This window comes from Martes martes, assembly GCF_963455335.1.
Source record: "Martes martes genome assembly, chromosome: 1".
Taxonomy (NCBI): Eukaryota; Metazoa; Chordata; class Mammalia; order Carnivora; family Mustelidae; genus Martes; species Martes martes.
This window is the reverse complement of record NC_137888.1, coordinates 146,195-167,947: the sequence shown is the minus strand read 5'-3', so window position 1 is coordinate 167,947 and position 21,753 is coordinate 146,195. Positions and strand designations below refer to the sequence as shown.

Below are 21,753 nucleotides of genomic sequence, written 5' to 3'. Positions count from 1 at the left end.
GCAGCCCTGTCCTGTTTATTACCTTTGGTGATAATGGAGATGTTCTGTGACCACTGGCCGTGGACGGCTGCCGAGCACTTGAAACATGGCTGGTGTAACTGCGAGACTGGGTTTTTAATTTAATTGGAGTCAGTTTAACCTTAAACAGCCGGAAGGTGCCCCAACATACTTTCTGCAAAGTGCAGTAGGAAGCTGGGCTAGCGCCTCGCACCCCTGCTTCCCAAGTGGCAAGCCTACTAGCCGGCAGCAAAGAAGGGCGTTTAACCTCAGTGGGAAGCAGAGGAATGTGGATGAGAGCCTGTGCGGCTTGTTGGAGGGGACTCCAGCCGAGGGGTGGGGACCGCTGGCAAAGCTGAAGGGGGCCTTGGTGACCAGTCGCACAGGTGCTCCGGACGACCCTGGGACGCTCGCACTTGTCCTCTCTCTGTGCGCAGCAACGTATGTTGGATCCCTGCGGCGCCGGGAGCGCAGACGTCCACCAGCAGAGTCCATCTGGTGGAGAGCTCGAAGACCCGCACGCATCGGCAGAGATGGCTCTCAGAAACGTGACGGGGAGCGAAAGCCACTCACGGGGGAGCACAGCCACTGCAGCTCAGGAAAGCGCGCCGACCTGCGCTGTTCAGGGACTCTTACGTAGTTGGGGAAGAGAGACAAGGCCGTGGTTTTCCCGGAAGTCAGCATGCCGTGTGCTCGTCGAGTGAGGTGGGGGCACAGGGGGGCCGGAGGCGCTTGAGTCTCCCCTTACCACTGCCGAAGTCCCATTGGGTTTTCTCCCGTGTAACGATGTATAAACGGGACACGTGGTTTATACTGCCTGTGTCGGGGTGATGAGGCTTACAGTAAGTCGACAATAAAAAGAATACGTACTGACATTCATTAATCCAAAACAGAAGAGTCTCTGAGTAAAATGGGAATTGAAGGAAACTGTTGGAGTGTCGTGAAAAGCATGGGACAGACGTCGCCAGCAGCCGTCAGACTAAGTGACACACACTGGGGCCTCCGTAGCCCAGGCACGGGGAGACGCGCCCGGCGATGGTGTCGGAGAGCACAGGAGAGCGCCGAGGGGGAAGCCTCGTCTGAGGGCCGCCGTCCTGGCCGGGTTCCTGCGGCTCTTTCCTGGGAACTCATTAGCTCGATGAACTGAATAGAAATTCAAAGAAGAGGCAATGAGTATGTCCCTCCCCACTAGTGGATACGGAAATGCGAACTGAAGTGAACCATTTCCTCCTGTCAGATTGGCAAAATTCTAAAAATCCTTCTAAACATCCAGTGCTGACGAGGCTGAGGGGAAATGCCCTTTCCTGCTCTGCTCGCGGGCACGCGTGTTGCTGTAGCCCTTCAGGAAGTCCTCTCCTGGGACCTGTAAAAATTAAAAAGCACCTGCTCTCTCATGTGACCGTTCCGCATTGGGCGCGCATTCTTGTGGAATACACAGACAGGTCTCTCGAAGGCTGAGCGCACCTGTATTTGGGGAGCAAACGTGAGGGTGTCCACAGGCGTGTATCCGTATTGCAGGAGGGTCGATGCATTCTCCATCACGAACTTCGGAGTCATTCATCCAGTCACAAGAAATGCCGTGCCAGTCACAGTGCGGCCCAGGATTGCGGTGCGTGCGTGTGTGTACACGCTCGGGTTTGGAGCGCTAGCACGGACTTCCGGAAGGAGCGTCCCATCTTCTAGCTCTGTGTAACCGAGCACCCCGAGATGCGGTGCCTCAGCACCAGTGATGACCTGTGTTCTGCTCACGCACCTGCAGCCTGGCGGGGCTCCGAGGCCCGCTTGCCCCCTGCACAGAGCCAGCCGCCGCAGGCCCCGCCGTCCTGTCGCCTGTCCTCTTGGCGCATTGTCTCCAGGTCACACCGGGTGGTCTCTGCCGCACTGTCCAGCACAGGTCGGAGGCAGGGATAGACGGCCCCTTCTCAGGGGGCGTGAGGGCTGGTGGACCCACGGGGCTGGAATGCCTGCAGGCTACTTTTACGAGATGTCTTGAGCCGGAGACTAAAGTGGAACTTGATCACGATGAAGCATGATGGGAGGCTTGCCCTGTGCTGTTCTCGAAGGTCAGCAAATTAGAGCTCAGACAACACCATGGATTCTGTTTCATGAGCCTGCCTGCTTGGGCCCCGTCCCTTTCCTCACCACACTGTCCTCCGGGCCTGTGTGGTCAGGGGCTGTGCAGTGCAGGCTGTCGGGGTGTTGGGTTTGGAGACACAGCAAGCGGGCACCCCAGGCTAAGGGTATCAGCACCTGAGGTCTCTGTACCCTGTGCCCTCAGGCTGTCGCGGTCACGAGCACCCCTCACTCGCCACTGCCCATGTTTCTGCCTATGTCTAAGGGTGGCTGGTTCGCCTCAGTGACTGCTTCATGGGGAGTCACTGACGTCATGGACAGTGCCAGGGAAAGTGACACAAGGCATTTCAGATTCAGGGAACATTTACGATGCAGAAGCTTGCTTTTGCAGGGCCTTCCCAAGAGAGTCTGCCCCAGGTGGCCGCATGTGCTGGGCCGCTGGGCTCGGGGATGCTGTTGCTGGTCACCCTTCCTGCGGATGGTGGACAGTGAGGCAGGGCAGGCTGGGCACTTTCGGGAGAGCGAGCGGGAAGTGGGTATTCATGGCTCTGTCCCCAGCCTCCAGACTCAGGGGTCTTCTGGGCTTCAGGGACCACTGCAGGATGCTTGTGCCCGGATTGTTACTGTCGGTACAGTGTGTGCTGTAACAACACAGGAGAATGTGTGGTGTTCTCAGTGGATTTTTCCATCACTGGAAAAGCGAACTGTTTACACATGATGTTCCTACAAAATTGTGTTGCAGGAGTAGATCCATCCCTACAAGCAGAGAACAGGATCCCTGCTCCCACCCAGACCACAGCTGCCGTGTCCAAACAGCGGAAGCCAAGGCCCCCCAGCTCCCGGGACGAGCGCTTCCGGTCAGGTAGGACCAGACGTGGGCAGTCCGCCCCCGTGGCCTTGACTGTAAATGTCTGTGAAGAGACTGTTCTCACGGAATGATAACTTGCCACATCCTGCGACTTCTCAAGAGAAAAAAATCTAACCTTCACACAATCTCAGTCTTTCTTAATGTAACCAGTAGGGTTGGTGGTCTCTCCCCAGGGGAAGCTTATAAAAACCCCTAGAGAAATCGTCCTTCCACCCTGCAATTAGTATGATTTCTTTAAACTTTTTTGTCCATTTTTCTGCCTCCAGCTTTGGGATTGGTATTAGTAATTTTTGTGTGTTATGAAGCAGCTTTACTACTGAAGGTGTTTTTACTATTTTTTTCTAATTTTGGAGATTTCCTTCTAAGGAGATTGCTGCCACTCTGTCAGTACTTTTTTTTTTTTTAAGATTTTATTTATTTATTTGGCAGAGATCACAAGTAGGCAGAGAGGCAGGCAGAGAGAGAGGGGGAAGCAGGCTCCCTGCCGAGCAGAGAGCCTGACGCGGGGCTCGATCCCAGGACCCTGAGATCATGACCCGAGCCAAAGGCAGAGGCTTTAACCCACGGAGCCACCCAGGCGCCCCAGCTGGTTCTTTGCATTCTCTTAAAGTGGCTTTTGAAGAGCAGAAGTTTTAAATTTTATTTATTTTTTAAAATATGTTACTTGTTTATTTATTTATTTAGGGGGAGAGAGCTAGTAGCAGCAGCGGGGGGAGGAGCAGAGGGACAGGGAGAAGCAGACTCCGCGCTGAACACAGAGCCCAGTGCGGGGCTGACCCCATGACCCAAGATCGCCTCCTCCCGAGGCCAGAAGCAAAAGTGAGATGCTTAACCGACTGAGCCACCCGGATGCCCCTAGAAGTTTTTAATTTTAATGAAGTTCAACCTAGCTGGGTTTTTGTCGTTCTTGTGATTTTTAGTGGATAGCGCTTTTGTTCTTGTATCTAAAAAATCTGGCCTGCCTAAGGTCACAAAGATTGTTACCTCTGTTTTCTTCTAGATGTTTTATGGTTTTATATTTTAGCTTTAAGTCTGTGATCCATTTTGTTTAGTATTAGTTCAAGGTATGAATCAAAGCTCATTTTTTTTGCATACAGATGCCCAGTTGCCCCATCGCTTGTGGAGAAGGCACTGCCTTGGCTCCCCCATCTGGGAGCGCCTGCACAGGTGGATGCGATGTTACTTCTGGACTCTGCCTGTCCTGTTGGTACTTGTCTGTGGCAAGAGCACGTTTCAGGGATTATAGCTTAGTAACGATCGTGGACATCAGTAGTGCTCTTGTAGGAGGAGTTTTGTTGTCTTGATCCTTAGTGGTGTTCCCTTGTCTATGACGTGACTTTTTTCCCTCTGGGACTTTGAAGGTTTTTCTCTTTATCGCTGGTTTGGAGAGATTATAATGTGCTGTTCGCATCACGGCAGCTGTACTTTCAGTCTCAAGGGGAAAAAACATTTTACTAATATAAAGCAAAAACCTAGTGGAAATAGAAGGAAAGAGAAATCTGGGCTTAGATGAGGACGACAGTCAGCGGTAAAGGAGAGTAGGACGGAGTTCCTGCAGATCGGGTGCTTACGCCACCCAGCCTTCTCAGTGGGGGGAGCCCCGTGGAGACACCCAAGGTGGGTCCCCATTGACAGGCCCAGGCGGGGCGTCCTCCCTGCAGCGAAGACTTCCGCTGACTGTCCCCAGAAGGGCCGTGTTTATAGGGCCTGTGACAGGGTCTGAGATTAAATGTTTGTTCACCTACGTGCTGTTTGGAGCGCGCGGCATTTCCACGTTCTTGTGTCTTTACGTCCTCAAGGAGCCCCGGCGAGTGTGTCTGCCTCCCCTCGGGGATTCCATTCCTGGGGGGCCAGCCCTGCCCGGAGCGGCAGGGGATGTGAGGCTAGACTCACAGAAGAGCCCGTTCTGACTTGGAGGCCGGCCGATGTCCACACACCAGGCTCCCGCAGTCACTCGTGCAACACGAGTTTTGCGCACGGCTTTAGCCCGTGTTTGTGTAGGTTGGGGTGATCTGTGATGGGGGACAAATCACAGAAGCATCTTCCGCTCAGTACATGTGCCTTGGTGTGTATGGTTTTCGGTCTCTTGGGCTTCGCTGAGCTTCTTGGATTTGTCGGCTTGGACCCCTGTTACGCTGATACTGTGTCGATTTTCAGTTCGGTGTTGTTTCACCTGCGTTGGTGATGGCGCTCGCTTCTAAGACTGCGACAGGGCTCCAGGCGTGTGCTCACGGTCACTGCTGTGTCGTGGCAGGGGCGCCTCTCATGCACCTTCTGTGTCTGCGAGTATTTTCGTGAGACCCTTATGTTTCAATGATAACTTGGCCGAATGTGAAATTCTGGGTTCGGCACGTCTTTCTTCAGCAGTACGTTGTTGCCTTCCTGCCGCCGGTAGTTTCTCTTCACTAATGTGAGTCTGTCCCTTGATCCTTCCAAGGTGAGTCAGTCTTTCTCTTTGGAAGCTTATGGACTTGCCTTGTTGTCTTTGATGTTTGTAAACTTTATTTTAATACATCTATGTGCAAATTTTTCATCTTTCCTGATTAGCACCCTGTGGGCCGTTTCACTGTGAGGATTTTAAGTGTTTTAAAAATGTTTTGTTGGAGAAAAATGGAAACATGTATAGGAAAGGACTTCCTCGTGTAATAACCCGCTTGAGTCACTGTCATGTCAGTCTGGACCCGTTCATCCACTTTCCACCTGGGCCCTCCCTTCCCACATGGTTCTGAAGAAATCTCCGCGATCACGTTATTTCATTTAGATGTCACAATATTCTTGGCGTCCATTTCTGAAAAGGATCATGTCCTTGTATCTCTAAAAGATAAAACCATCATCACGAAATAATTAGCAATAATTCCTTAATATCAAATATCCAAATGTTCATGTGGTTTTTAATCTTTGATTTTTATTTCAAAAAAATTTTTAAGTAAGCTCTGTGCCCCACGTGGGGCTCAAACACATACTCCAAGATCGGGTGCTGTACTGCACCGACTGAGCCAGCCAGGTGCCCCGTGGCTGCCCCGTGGCCCAGACAGTTTGTCTGGACCCAGGATCCAAATAAGATCTACATATCACAGATGTTTGATAGTGTTTTCAGTCCTTCCTGACTTACACCCGTCCGAGGCCCACGGGGGTTGGGTTAGGTGCTCGGTTGTCCCTGAGAGGAGACACAGCGCTGCGTTCCTGCGCTGGGAGGACAGCCTGCCTGGGATGCTGGCAGCGGGCGGTACCCGGTGCCTAGATCTGGTCACTCATGAGGGTTGCAGAATGGTGAAGCTGCCTCTGTCATCCTTTTTCATTCCAAGGCTGGCGTCCTTCTAGAAAGACAGACTCCTCCTTGCTTGCTGCCTGGTGCAGGAGAACCAGGATGTGCTCAGTTCTTTCCATTTATTTGCTCCTTTTTAGAATGATGAGTCGGGTCGCTGGCACCCTCCGATGGCCACTGGTTGATTTTGCTGCCTCTCTTTCTTCCTTTCTGCTCTTTTGTCTGTGTGTGTATGGATTTGATATCTTTGTTTGTTTTTTTTTTTTAAGACTTATTTATTTGAGAGAGGGGGAAGGAGAGTAGGGCGGGGCAAGGGGCAAAGGAAAGGGAAAGAGAATCTGAAGCAGATGCCCCAGTGAGCACAGAGTCTGATGTGGGGCTCGATGCCACGACCCTGAGACCATGGCCGGAGCCGAAATCAAGAATCAGATGCTTCACCAGCAGAGCCACCCAGGCACCTCTGCGTTTGGTGTTCAGTCCATTCTGGCATCTGTCCTTGTCGGTGTTCAAACCGTTCCATCCCTAGCCTTTGGGAGCCTCTCCCAGTCAGCTCCACAGCCCTGAGCTGCTGGACCAGGTCCTCACCGGCGGTCATGACGAGACGCTCTCAGCTCCTCTGTGCATTTCTTGCCCCAGCCCTAGACTCCGCCTTTCTCGGTGTCCTCCAGTGAGGATGGTATTTGAAGACCACATTCTGGGTGCAAGGGTTACTCGTTGTTGTTGGGCTGACACTTTTTTTTTTTTTTAAGATTTATTTATTCGACAGGGAGAGATCACAGGTAGGCAGAGAGGCAGGCAGAGAGGAGAGGAAGCAGGCTCCCAGCTGAGCAGAGAGCCTGATGTGGGGCTTGATCCCAGCACCCTGGGATCATGACCTGAGCCGAAGGCAGAGGCTTCAATCCACTGAGCCACCCAGGTGCCCCCTGAGCTGACACTTTTTCTTTTTTTTTTAAGATTTTACTTATTTGAGAGAGAGCAGAGCACAAGAGAAAGCACAAGCAGGGAGGGGTAGAGTGGGAGGGGGAAGCGACTCCACGCTGCGCAGGGAGCCGGATGCAGGGCTCAAACCCAGGACCCTGGGATCAGGACCTGAGCCGAAGGCAGATGCTTAACAACTGAGCCACTGAGACACCCCTGGACAGGCACTTCTCCTAGACATTTTTAGTGGGCAGAGGTGCCACATAGTAGTTAAAGACAAAATATCGCATGTGTTCACGCTGACACTTCCCACTCAGATCCAGGAAGAGAGGCTTATCGCACGTCCTTTCTGTGTTTGGATCTCCTTCCTCATGAGTATCTTGGTTCCCAGGGATGGTAGCATCACTGTGTGATTGCAGGAAAGAGTTTATAATTCTTTTCTTTCTTTCTTTCTTTCTTTTTTTTTTTTTTTAAAGATTACTTATTTATTTATTTGACACAGAGAGAGAGAGAGATTACAAATAGGCAGAGAGGCAGGGAGAGAGAGAGGAAGGGAAGCAGGCTCCCCGCTGAGCAGAGAGCCCGATGCGGGGCTTGATCCCAGGACCCTGGGATCATGACCTGAGCCGAAGATAGAGACTTAACCCACTGAGCCACCCAGGCGCCCCTATATTTCTTTTCTTAAGTGGTGGAGCCAATATAGGGCTTGAACTCAGGGTCCTGAGATTGAGACCTGAGCTGAGATCAAGAGTCAGATGCTTAACTGACCGAGCCACCCAGGAGCCCCCAGAGTTTATAATCTGACTCATCCTTAGTAGCTGTCTCCAGAGGGACAGGCTGAACAGTCTGTGTATTTGAAAGTCATCTGGAATAGTTGAGGCCAACAATCAGAGACACATTTAGGTTCATTTGTTTCATTTTATTTTTAATTTGGGGGATTTCGTTTTTATAATATAGTTTTGATTTGTAACTAAAAATATTTACATGGGCCAAATCTAAAAACAAAAGAACATTTAAAGAAATCTAGGGCCAGTGTCATAGGCCATGCTTATTTTTTTAAATTTAAAAAATTTTTAAATCTAAAATCGTTAACATGCAGGTACTGTTAGTCTCGGGGTGGAGGTCAGTGATCCATCAGCTTCGTACAACACCCAGGCTCGTCCCATCACGTGCCCTCCTTTATGACAGGCCATACTTATGTCTCTTTCTCATTCAGTGCAAACAGTTAAGAGTGTGAAACTTAATTTTGTTCCTTCCTGAGCGGTAGAAAGTGTCTTGACAACCTTGTTTCTGTGTAGATGTTCACACCGAGGCGGTGCAAGCAGCTTTGGCCAGATACAAGGAGCGGAAGGTGCCCATGCCCTCGAGACGACGCTCTGCCCTCACGCACTCGTCCGTGGAGACCTACACGCCTCCAGGTACGGACCAGCCTCACCTGCGTCGCGCGATCGGCTCCCTGGGCGCTCCCCAGGCGCTCCCCAGCCCTGACGTCAGAGCCTTCCTTTCCCCTCGGCCCTGTAGAGGAGATTCGGAAAAGTTAGAGATTAGGAATGTTTGTATATGTGCCATATTCCTTCCTGAAAATCTGGGGTGGACGCAGTGGGGCTCTGACCCAAGCAAGCGCTTGCTTTCTACAGGACTTTAGTAAAAGAATTTAATTCTTTCACTAAGATGCCATTTATGGTTTTTAGTCAAGAGAGGAACGTAAAATCAATGCTTCCTGGGATACTAAAGTTCTCTGATTTAAGAATTTAAAAATTATTCATCTTATTAATGACTATTTACTACATTGTTTCCAGGCCTTAAACAGGAGAGTATAAGGCTATTTGGAGGATTTTTTTTTTTAAAAGATTTTATTTATTTATTTGACAGACAAAGATCACAAGTAGGCAGAGAGGCAGGCAGAGAGAAGGGGGGAAGCAGGCTCCCCGCTGAGCAGAGAGCCCAATGTGGGGCTCGATCCCAGGACCCTGGGATCATGACCTGAGCCGGAGGCAGAGGCTTTAACCCATTGAGCCACCCAGGCGCCCCTATTTGGAGGATTTTTTTTTTTTTTAAGATTTTATTTATTTATTTGACAGAGATCACAAGGAGGCAGAGAGGCAGGCAGAGAGAGAGGGAGGAGGAAGCAGGCTCCCTGCTGAGCAGAGAGCCCGATGCGGGACTCGATCCCAGGACCCCGAGATCATGACCTGAGCCGGAGGCAGAGGCTTTAACCCACTGAGCCACCCAGGTGCCCCTATTTGGAGGATTTTAAAAATTTATTATTGTTTTGTTGTCATTACCGTTAGAAATGAGAACGTTTACATGGAGCTTCTCTTCAGCAAAGGTGTTGTAAGCTCTGTGTCTACACCACACCCAGAGTTGGTGGTGTGTGGCGCTCTGTGCTCCCTGTCGTGTTTTTGAAGTCACGAAAACTGGCAACATGAGTTTTTGGTTTGATAATGTAGTGAAAACCAGACACACCAGACTTATAAGACAACTTGGTGGTTTTGGTAACACTTCCTTTCAAGAGAAAAAAAAGTTTATTTTGTTGAAAAAATATCTTCTAAATATGGCTGTCAAGTTATCGTTTCTACTAAATATAACTTTACGTACTACCTACTTTTCAAAAAGAAAACCTTTTAGTAATAATAAAACGCACAGTCCGGATGGCTCATAAAACCTTAATGACCAGTTAATCTAACTGACTGGAGCAGTTGTCCTGGGGAGGGAATTCTTCTCCGAGCTCCCTGCCAGCTCCCCCAGGAGGACGCAGGCGGACGGGGGGGGGACGCCCGGAGTGGGTTAGGGCTGCTGCCGCATGACCCTGCACTGCCTCAGGAGGCCAGCTGAGCCGTGCGTGAAGGTTGTGTGGGGCATTCGCTCAGCTGAGCACTCCACACTTGGGGTCTCGTGCGGTATTGCGACCCCACCTAGAAATGTGCCAAAGCCATTTAGGGCTTGGGGTTGCCTTCGCGCCCAACGTGTGGTGCTCCCAGACGGTCCTGTGGGGGAAGCAGGGCTCTTGAAACCACGTTCCCAGGTAGTGCTCCTTGGCTCTTCCAATCGGGCAAACGCAGGCCCTTCTAGTCCGCGGGCAGCCTTGAGATGACCCCTTGGCCGTGTTGGGGCGCGGTGGTGCGGGTGAACACAGCTCGCCGTAGGCAGGCCCGGGAGACGCAGGAGCTGGTGTGGGGACTCTGCCCTCCTCCCAGACTCACCCCTACATTATGTCTGTCGTCATTATTTTAACCACAGACACGTCATCTGCCTCGGAAGATGAGGGCTCTTTCCGGCGACCCACGCGACTCACCTCCACTCCGCTCCAGAGCCATTCCAACACTGAGCCCTGGCTCGACCGGGTCGTTCAGGGCTCGTCCACCTCATCCTCCGCATCCTCCACCTCATCTCACCCGGGAGGGAGACCCGCCGCCGCACTCGCAGGCCCCACGGCCCACGCCCACATAGGTCAGTGACCCACTGTCCCGGTCCCTCCAGCACAGGGCGCCTCCGTGCCCGTCAAGACCCGCCTTCTCTTTTTCATCTGGAAATGGCTTCTTGGTAGCAAAGGTCATTCTTGATGCTTCTGTGGTTTGGCCACTCCGGACCAAGTGGTGTGCTGGCCTCCCCCTGGGCCCCAGAGGTGGTGGGTTTCTTGATGTCATAGCCCCTCCTGCTCTGGAGGTGTGGGCTGGTACGGGTGGCAGGTGTAGGGTGGACGGTCCCTTAGACGCGGCCTTGGTGGCTCCTGAGGGCCTGCCTGGGCCCGCTGCCTCTGTGTTGTCTCCGCCTCCGCTCTCTGCCATGTGCGCACCGTTGTGGAGCCGTCCGCGGGGCTGGAGGCTGGGGCTGCGATCGTGGTCTGGCTGTTCTTCCTCCGCATCCCAAGCGAGATGGCCCCTCAGCCCGAAAGGAGGTGTCAGGCAAAGCTAAGTCATTAAGATGTTAGATCTTTTCTAAATCATCCGCTTCTTTAAATTACATTAATCTTAGGAAAAATCGCAAACTTTCCATCATTTCGAATCTCACTTGCTAACAACAGCAGTGGCTCAGTTCTCTGTCCGGGAGCCAGTGTGCGGAGTTGGCCTCCGTTCCGCACCCAGACTCACGACAGTTTCTTGGGTGGTGCCGTCAGGACTGCCGCGGACCCCCGTAAACCCTCCAGGCTTCTAGACGTGGAGGGAATGACAGACAGGCTGTTTGTCACTTGCCTGAGATCACCCTGGCCCAGGGCTGACACTGTTTTCTTTGCTGTTAGTTCCGCTAAACGGACTTGGTGCACCAGCTGCACCCCTGTCACCGGTGGGGGTTTTTGGTGGGGGTCCTGGGAGCCTAGACATCCCCAGGCAGAGGCAGGCTTAGGGGCTAAGTGCTTTCATGTGAAATTTTGGTCGTTTGGTCGTTTGGTCGCCCGCGGAGTCAGCTGGGTGAGTCTCAGCGTTGTCGTGGACACGTCACTGACGCTCGTCACTTTGTCTCTGTTGAGTCAGGAGACCTGCACGTTTCTGTCGAGCAGGTGCCTTCTCAAGGATGTGGCCTCGCTGCTCCCCACACATAGAGACGCTGCTGACGGCCCTGGGTAGCAGGAGAGGCTGGGTCTCGAGGCCAGAGCCCTTGGGGCAGCAGCCCACGCAGGTTGTTGACAGCGGCCCTGGGTGTCCTGTGGATGGCCGTGGTCACCCACCAGCTGTCCTCAAGGAGGGTCTCGGGAAAGCTTGAAACATGGCCTTCGCACGGATATGTTTTTTCTTCTGTTTGTCACAGTGATTTGGCTTATTGGAAACACACAGATATCTCCAATGGGAGAAAAATGGTTGTTTCTGAATGTTCTGTTCCCTTATTTCTGCTTCCTGATGCTCTGTTCTCAGTGAGATGGTGCAGGAAGTAGAGCTGTGTCAGCCCTCGCCGAGCCGTTGCAGACCCTGCTTCCCGGTGGGTCAGAGGTGAAAGCGTGTCTCGCATGAGCAGCTGACCACGGCTCAAAACGTGTGACCCCCCAGCCCTGGACTGTCCCGTGGCCGTGGGGTGTGTGTTCTCCCTGAGGCGGGCTGTGGAGGCCAGCGACCGAGACCCCTGGCCTTGTGCCTGGACGGTCCCTGACTCTGGCAGGTGCAGCTGCACCCTCTTCTGTCCTTGGCCTCTCCTGTACATTGTGTGATCAGTTCTCGTAAATTCTAATAATCTTCCTTCATATGCTGAATGTTTGCAGGACCCGGTTGATGGGAGTTCCTGAGTCCGAAAGTACTTACCTTTCTGCTCCTTGTTACAAAAATCGTCCTTTTAGTTTTTAGCATGGCAGAATTCTTCAGTTTGGACTAAGAAAAGAGATCTAGAAAGAGGAAGAATATATTAGGTAAAAAAAAATTGATGTACAATCTATTAGGTAAAGGTAATTTTTAAAAAATCCATCATTTTCAGTTTTGGATTAAAGAAATGAAATCCATAACACATTGGGACACAGATGTGAATACCTATATTTGAAAGTGGTATTTTCAGTTATAGCCATTCATTTTTATTTGGAATATTGTTTATTTTTGTATAGTGATTTTAGAACTACTTTGTAGTTAAGATTACCATTTATGCCTTTCATGAATATTGTTAAAATCACTTACTCTTTTTGCTAGACATGGAAGGTTGGGGAAATTTCTTTCTAAACTAAAAGACCATCCTGATAGGCATACTTTAAAATGAATTTCGTCGTCACGCTTTCTCAAGGGTTGTGAAAACTCTGTCATTAAGATAGATTTTTCCAAATGGTTTCTTTCTGATATGTAAATAGTAAGTTTGGGTTTTGCTTCCATATAATTTCATCTTTCTACATATTTTCTATATATTTAAAAAAAATTTAGTTTACATTTTCACTGGGTGATGAACTAATAGTTAAGCGATCGGAATTTGAAAATCAGAAGTAGCGGAGTAACCACTGTGGGGGCAGGACCAAGCATCAGAGGACCAAAGGGACAGCAGGTCTGCCCCGCCAGCCCTCGTGCCGACGCTCACGCTCACGCTCAGCAGCCTCTGTCAGCCGGCGCTGGACAGATACCCGTGCCGTGTGGTCCAGATTAAACCCCGGGATGTGCGTGTGGACAATGGGAGGAGTGACTTCAAATATTTTCGGCATCCAATGTCATTTGTTTTTGACTGTGACGTTAATACCTTGTGTGCCTGGTACTTGCCTGAGGTCCCCCAATAGTGAGACGTGTTGATCTGTCAGTGGGGATCGTTTTTATCTTCGTAGGCTTGTTCTTTGAAGCCTGGAAAAGTCTTGTGTTTTTGTGACATCCAGCATGCTGTTTTGGGGAGTGGAGGTTAGTTTATAGAAGCCTGGCTGTGTTTTTATAATACAATGAAAATGGTCCAATGACAGCTGATTCAAAATGTGTCTCTCCTTCATTGAAATTCCATTTTTTAAAAAAGATTTTATTTACCTGAGAGAGAGATAGAGAGCATGAGCACAGAGGGAGAGGGAGAAGCAGGCTTCCCGCTGAGCAGGGGGCCCAGCACGGGTCTTGAACCCAGCACCCTGGGATCACGACCCCAGCCCAAAGCAGAGGCTTCATGGACAGAGCCGCCTAGGCACCCTTCACTGAGATGTCCAACTGCAGTTCACTCGTGCCTGTCAAGGCCGCATCGTCCGAGGTTCCGGCCAATATCCCTTGAGAACCAGACAGCCCACATGCTCACAGGTGTCCATAGGCTGTGCCTGGGAGCTCCGAGTCCACAGGGTCCCCATGTGTCTTGCTCCGCCAGAAGGACCGAACGAATCGGAATATCCCGTTCCTCGCTTCGAGCTCAGCCAGTGAGGCGCTCCTTGAACAGGATTTCGGGAGCGACTTCGACTTCTTTAGAATCAAGGGCCACTTTCATGCGGGTTTGTTTTTCCAAAGCAGATGTGCACTCCGCCCCTCCTGATGTCACCACCGGCCTCGTGGAGCTTTCACACCGTGAGCGTCCGCAGCTGGCTTCGGTGCGAGGTGTCGCTCGGGGCTGCAGCGGGAGCGTCCTGGAAACGGCCGGCGGTGAGCATGCCTCTCTCTGTCCTTCTGAAACATCCTCAGTCCTTCTCTTCAGGCTTAGAACACGGCTTCGGGGCATTGGCTTTAGCAAACCTGAGCCGCCACGAGCCGTAATTCTTCGGTGTGTGTGCGCGGGGGCCGGTGTGGGCGGGGCGCGTGCCCACAGACCGCACGTGGGGAGAGGCCGTCAGCGCGTCTCTGGCATCGGTCACATGGGGAGCACGGAGAGCAGGGAGGAGAAAGCCTCCACGTGTAAACTGGATGCCAGGGGCTTTGGGTCTACAAAGCAGAAGGAAAACGAGAGGCCACGGGCAGTCTCTTCATGGCCGGCTCCTTGGGGCCTCCGGGTGAGGGTGCCCTGCCTGGGACGGCCGGGCCCCCACGCTCTCCGTGCCCGCAGCCTGAGAACTGCGCTCGGCAGCACGCCTGCTTTCTGACCTGCGGGCCCCGAGGCCAGCGAGATCCTCAGTGCCCTCCTTCATACCGTTTCCTTCCGAGACAGTTTTCAGTGTCTTGTCAGTATCACGCCAAGTTTTCTTTGTAATATCAGGTGTATCAGATTAGAATGGCACAGTATTCCGGAGGATCTTAGATGGAAGGTATTAACGTGTATTTTGATATTCCAAAGCAGTAGATCAAATTTTGTCAAGATCTTTTAGCTCCTTGTCCAGATGCAACAGGAAAACCCTGAGTCAGCATGAAGCGGGCTTTCCACTGGTTAGATAGATCTTTAAAAATTTGATTATATCTATTTTATTCTATTTTTTTGGTGGCTTTTTAAAAATTTTTTTAATTTAAATTCAATTAATTAGCATATAATGTATTATTATTTAGAAAAATAAGAGCTTAGTTAAGGTATAACTGACTCGTAATTAACGGCACATATTTAAAGTACCAATTTTACAAGTTTTAAGACGTGTGTACCCCTGTGAAAACCACTCTGTGATCAAGATTGAACACATCCATCTTCCCCCTCCGCCCCTCCCCAGCACTGCCGCACCCCCAAATAAATAAATAAATGAATGAATAAATAAAATGTTGCGGCGCCCGGGTGGCTCAGTTGGTTAGGTGTCCGACTCTTGATTTTGGCTCACGTCATGATCTCAGGGTGGTGAGAGCGAGTCCTGTGTGGGGCCTGCGCTCAGGACAGAGCTATTTGGGATTCTCTCTCTCCCTCTCCCGCTGTCCCTCCCCCGTCTTGCTTGCAGGCTCTCTCTTTCTACCCCCTCAAATAAATAAACAAATAAATCCTTTAAAAAAAAGAGAGAGTGAACCCATCCAGCATTCTTAAAGGTGTCCCGGGCATGTAATACCTCCCGTCTGCCCTTTTGGCTTCCTTCAGTCTTCAGGCAACCCCCGATTTACTTCCTGACACTGTGAATTAGTTTGCATTTTCTGGAATTTCATAGAGATAGAATCATGCAGCATTTACCTTAGATGGTCTGGCTTCTGCCACTCTGCAGAAGCACCGAGATTCACGCAGGGTCTTGGATGCATCAAGAGTTTGTTTGTTTTACCGGTAGGTGGTATTCTCTCCGACGGCTGTGCCGTTCACTCACGGCGTTTGGGTTGCCTCCGGGGCTTGGCTATTACATACGAGGCTGCTGCGACATTCTTACAGCGGTCTTGGGGGTCAGTGGCTACGAAGAGAATGGCTGCATCATAGAGTAGGGTTATGCTCAACATTCTTTTTTTTTTTTTTTTAAAGATTTTATTTGTTTATTTGACAGAGAGAGATCACAGGTAGGCGGAGAGGCAGGCAGAGAGAGAGGAGGAAGCAGGCTCCCCGCTGAGCAGAGAGCCCGATGCGGGGCTCGATCCCAGGACCCTGGGATCACGACCTGAACTGAAGGCAGAGGCTTAAACCCACTGAGCCACCCAGGCACCCCTCCTTTTCTAATTTCTTGAGGTGGAATCTTAGATCACTGAATTTAGATCTTTCTTGTTTCCTAATGAAAGTATTTAGGGGCACCTGGGTAGCTCAGCTGGTTAAGGATATGACTTGATTTCAGCTCAGATCACTATCTGAGGGTTGTGGGATTGAGCTCTACGTCAGGTTCCATGCTGGGTGTGGACCCCACTTAAGATTTTCTGTCTCCCCCCAACCAAAAAAAAGGTATTTAAAGCTTTAAATATCCTTCTAACAGCTGTTTTAGCATCCCACGTGTTTTGATACATTCTTTTCCTTTTTAATATTCAATTCTAGATATTTTCTAATTTCCCTCATGCTTTCCATTTTGACCCTGATTTATTTAGAAGTGTGGTGTTTAATTTCAGCAGACTTCCAAATATTTCAGGTGTATTTCTCTTACTATATTATGTAATTCAACTTCTTCTAAATATATTGAAACTTTTTAATGACCCAGTGCATGGTCTATTTTGGGGTATATAATGCTGTTGGGTAGTTTTTCTGTAAGTGAAAGTTATATCCAGTTGCTTTATATCCAGTTATATCCAGTTACTTTAGTTTGAGTCTTCTCTCTCCTTACTGATTTTCTTTGTACCTTTTCTATAACTTGCCGAGAGGGATATTGAATTTCTAACTATAACTGTGGATTTTTCTGTTTGTTTAGAACTGTCAGTTTTTGTTTTGTGTATTTTGAAGTTCTGTTATTAGGTGCATACATATTTAAAATTGTTCGGCCTTGATGAATTGGCCACTTTATCATTGTAAAGTTATCCTTTGTGATATTTCTTATTCTGAGATCTTCTGTGTCTGGTGTTATCGCGGCCGCCCTCAGCTGTGTGCCATCACGTCCCATGGCAGATCTTTTTATCCTTTTACTTTTACCCTACCGAGGCCTTTGAAACGAAAATGTGTTTCTTATAATTAGTATTTTATTCATTCTTGTATTTTTCTTTAAGCAGAGAATCATTTACTTCATTGGAGTGTTTGGACCATTTATAGCCAGGTTTTTTGTTTGTTTGTTTATTTTTTAAGTATGCTCCACACTCAGCATGGAGCCCCGTGTGAGCCTGAGTTCATGACCCTGAGATCAAGACCTGAGATGAGATCAAGAGTTGGATTCTTAACCCACTGAGGCACCCAGGCGCCCCTATAGTCCGTTTAAAGATTTTATTTTAATTAATTTATTTATTTGAGAGAGTAGGGGTGGTGTGGGCAGAGGGGCAGAGGTAGAAAGACTCTCAAACAGACTCCGCGCTGAGCATGTGACCAGATGGTGGGGGTCAATCCCACAACCCGGAGATCATGACCCGAATTGAAACCGAGACTTGGATGCTCAACTCAGCCACCCAGGCACTCCCCCCGCAGTACATTTCAGTTAGTGATTTGGTCGGGTGGACATCTATGATCCTGCTCTCTTTTCTCTGTTTGACTCTTCTGTTAATTGTACTCCTTTTCCTGTTGTCTTTTGATTTATATTTTAATTTTTATCTACTTTTTTTTTTTAGTGGTTGCTGTAGAATTTACAGTATGCATCTTTACCTCATCACTGTATGCCTTCACATGATATTATAACTACCTCAGTGGGGCAAAGATGGGTTTTTAAAATAAGTGTTATAGTGACCATTGGAAAGCTTGCTGGGAAAAGTTAAACTCAGATCCTTTCCTATTCCACTGAAAAGGCAAAACTCCAAAAGAATCAGGCATCTAAATATCAGAAATGAAGAGTAAAATTTAAAAAATTGGTGAATTCTCTTCAACCCGGTTATAAGTAAAGACTTTCTAAATTTAGCTAAAAATCTACATGCAATAAAAGCAAAGATACATGAATTTGACTATGTGAAACTAAAAAAATTCTTTACATGGCAAAATACCCCATTTAGAGTCCTGAGAATCAACAAATTAGGAGAAAGTATTCACAGCATGTGTGATAGGTAAAGCTCTGATGTTTCTAAAAGCCTTTCTTTCTTTCTTTTTTTTTTTTTAAACTTTATTTTTTAGATTTTTTTTTTTTTTTTGACAGACAGAGATCACAAGTAGGCAGAGAGGCAGGCAGAGAGAGAGAGGAGGAAGCAAGCTCCCTGCTGAGCAGAGAGCCCGATGCGGGGCTCGATCCCAGGACCCAGGGATCATGACCTGAGCTGAAGGCAGAGGCTTTAACCCACTCAGCCACCCAGGCGCCCCTAAAAGCCTTTCTTGAAAAAGATTTTATTCTTTATTTGAGAGAGAGAGCGAGAGAGAGAGAGCGCTGCATGTGCATGAGTGGGGTAGGGGAGAGGCCAAGGGAGAAGCAGACTCCCCGCTGAGCAGGGAGCCCGATGCAGGGCTTCATCTCAGGACCCTGGGATCATGACCTGAGCCAAAGGCAGATGCTTAACTGAGCCCCCTAGGTGCCCCTAAACAGACTTTTAAAAGTAGGAAAAGATCCAAAATCATACGGATTGCCAGTCAGCCAGTTATGGTATATGGGCTGGCGTCCTGCGTTTGTATGTGCCGTTTCATTAGGGACACAGCCACGCCCTTCCTTCCAGGGTCCTCTTTGCTGCTTTTGCCCCAGAATTGCAGAGTAGGGTAGTTGCAACCAGATGCCGTGCTCACTGCCCAGAATGTTTCCTATCCGGCCCTTTAAGAAAAGTTTGCCAACTCCTAGGACAGGAAAATGGGCAGAAAGTAGGAACAGCTTGTTCATACGAAGATGTAGAAATAGCTCTTGACCATCGTGTTCAGGCTTTTTTGTAATTAGAGCAATGTGCTATTGGCGGGAATGCAAAAGAGGTAAACCTCTTTGGAAGATAAATTGGTAAAATAGATATAGGTGCTTCTGTTTGGGTCCAGGAGTGCCAATGCGGAACTGTACTCAGAACACAGATTTCCAAAAGTCAGGAATGCTCATGTGCAAGGTAGTTCTTTGCACACTACTTATAATTTCAAAACATCGGAAACTCCCTAACTCTCCACGCCTCACAAACTGGTTGAACAAACCTAGTATATTCTCATCGTGGAGTACAATGCAGCCGTCAAAAATAGGGAGGAAAAAAAATAGGGAGAAAGCTCTTTATGACTTGGAATAAGGTGTTTTTCCAGGAGATGTTGGTAAGTGGAAAAGTAAAAAGTAAAAGAGCGGTTATGATATGCCACCTTTTGTGTGAGAAACAAGGGAACGTAACAAAGCATGTGTCTGTATCGGAGGCGCACTGGGAGGACAAACCAGGGACGATGAAGTTGGTCGCCCCCAGAACTGGGTGGGTGGGTAGGAGGAGTTCAGGAGGGAGTTACATTTCTTTGAGTTTGTCTTCATAGTTTTGACTTTCAGAAGTTTGTTCATGTAATACAAAATTCAAAGCATAAACTTGAAGGATGGGAGGAGGGTGAAAAAAAACCCCTGAAAGCAAGTAGAAATGAACCCGGTCGCATCCCCATGAAGTGCCACAGCCACGTGGAGGGGTGGGGAGAGAGGAAGGAAGCTAAGTTAAGAACCCGGCGTTGGACGCCACACCTGCAGTCTTGGACGAGGTTGGGTGTGAACAGCAAAGAAATCTTGAACGCTTGCTCGTAGGTTCGTATGGGTAGAGCAGCTTGGAGATTATTTTGCATGCGTGATGGTGTTGGGCAAAGGTGTTGACGTTGCTGGGATCCAGGGTTCTTACTGCGGAAGAAAGGATGTCCAGACGAGAGCAGGAAGGGCCAGAAGAGCCCCGTGGGGAAGATCGGGATTGGAAGAACAGGTGTGGACGTGTGCGTCCTAAGATCTAAATACGCGTCTGTTCCTACTGTGGGCACACGTACAGGGACGTGCAGGCGTGTGTGTGTGTGTGTCCGTGACCACACGTGTGTGTACACGCATAGTACACTTTCTTGGCTCTGTATTCTGAAAGCAGCAAAGACAGTGCAGCAGTGGTGAGTGCGCGTAGTGGAGAGATCTCGGTCTTCGGCGTCTGTCCCATTCAGAAGGACCAGGGCTGAGGCAGGGTAGCATGACCTGACTGAAACGTGACAGAACGCACGGCCGCGCTTAAAAAAATGATGGGTCATGTCACCTGTCAACTTGCACTGGATCCCACTGGCTAAATGGGGGACAATTTGTGCATCAAAATAGTTAACCATAATGCCTTCTTTAAAAAAAAGATTTATTTATTTGAGAGAGAGGGAGTGACGGGGGAGGGGCAGAGGGAGAGAATCTGAAGCAGACTCCCTGCTAAGCATGGGGCTCAGCCTGGGGCTCGATCTCACAACCCTGAGATCACGACCTGAGCTGAAATCAAGAGTCAGATGCTTAACCAGCTGAGCCCCCCGGCGCCCCAGATCTGTGATGCTTTATAACAATCGAGCAGTCAGTCATTCCTGGTGACTGATTCATAAACTGACAGATAGATAACAGGGTGCTGAGTGTCTCTGGGTACATTTAAGTGGGGTGCTCATGTTGGGGCATAATTTGTAGCCGTAGCAGTAAAAACTGCTTCTGACAAGAATGACCCAATGGGTTGTTAAAAGCAGGGAGAAGGCTCTGCGAGGATCGGGGTGTTTGTGGCGTCTTGAAGTGTCCCCTCACACATTGCATGTTAGTTGCTGGAGAAAACATAGTGACGATGTAGTGAGGAACCCAGGCAGCGTTTGGGCGAGGAAGATCTGTCTCCGTGAGGGTAGGTGGGCGTCCTGTAGACCGGGACGTGCTGTTCGATGGTATTTCAGCCAGGAGCACAGCACCTGAATTAAATCATGACAAAACTTCAAGCAAACCCCGAATGAGGTGTGTTCTACTTTATTAAAAAACAAAACAAAACTGTATTCTTTTAAAATGTTAACGTCATAAAGGATGAAGAATGTTCCAGATCAACGGAGACTAGACTGGTGATGACCCAGTATGGTTTGGGAGTGTGACTGGCTCCAAACCAGAGGGGGGCGTTGCTGCGGAAGGGCGTCAGGGCGCCGGCCGCCATGCTTGCCGTGGGCCGCTGGGCTGTGTCTCCGGCTCGGGGCCCTGGCCACCTGTCCCCCACGGGCGCCCGGGCCCTCTTCCCACGGTCCACGGCTCTGGCTCCTGCGTGTGGGCACGTTCCTGCTTGTTTTCACCCGGCAGGCGGTGAGCGGCCTTTCTGCCGACTCTCCATCTGCCAGAACGTTGTTTCTGGATAATTACTCAGGACACCCGAGAACTTTGAGTGTATGTGGCTTAAATCTCTTGATATTTACTTTAAAGATTTAAAAACTATTTATTAATCCATTTTAGAATAGCAATAAGAAACATATCACATCTTCACCTAAGTTGCACATATTTATGAAAGAATTTCTTTTTTTTTTTTTTTTTAAGATTTCATTTATTTATTTGAGAGAGACAGACAGAGCGAGCATGAGAGGGGAGAGGTCAGAGGGAGGAGCAGACTCCCCGTGGAGCTGAGAGCCCAATGCGGGACTCCATCCCGGGACTCCGGGATCGTGATCTGAGCCGAAGGCAGTTGCCCAACCAACTGAGCCCCCCAGGTGCCCTGTGAAAGAATTTCTAAAACAAAGATGTGGCCCAGAGAGCGGGCTTGTCTTCCACGTCGCCGGCTTCCCTCGGGCCGGGTGCTGGGGAGCAGCCCCACCGCGTTCTCAGTCTGTCGTGCCTCCCGCATTGTGCGGCCCCTGGAAGACACGCTGTGCCCTGAGAGGAGGGAGGGAGGGGCAGTGACGCCCCCACGTGGCCCCGCGCACCCCCTCAAAGGGTCTCTGGGCCCCTTTGAAGATCACT

The 21,753-nt window shown here is 49.6% G+C and overlaps 1 protein-coding gene across 4 annotated transcripts in view; it reads left to right on the top strand.

The window, feature by feature from the left end:
- The window catches only part of DIP2A (disco interacting protein 2 homolog A), a 99,954-nt gene that overhangs the window by 24,523 nt on the left and 53,678 nt on the right, over window positions 1-21,753 (top strand). For all 4 annotated transcript variants that reach the window (XR_013967097.1, XM_080808089.1, XM_080808090.1 and 1 more), the window contains exons 3-6: window positions 2,813-2,932; window positions 8,420-8,539; window positions 10,362-10,571; window positions 13,994-14,122. Coding sequence is in view for 3 of the 4 variants with exons in the window: in XM_080808089.1 (XP_080664215.1) it covers window positions 2,813-2,932; window positions 8,420-8,539; window positions 10,362-10,571; window positions 13,994-14,122 (579 nt within the window). In the remaining variant the exon portion in view is untranslated. The remainder of the gene's footprint in view (window positions 1-2,812; window positions 2,933-8,419; window positions 8,540-10,361; window positions 10,572-13,993; window positions 14,123-21,753) is intronic.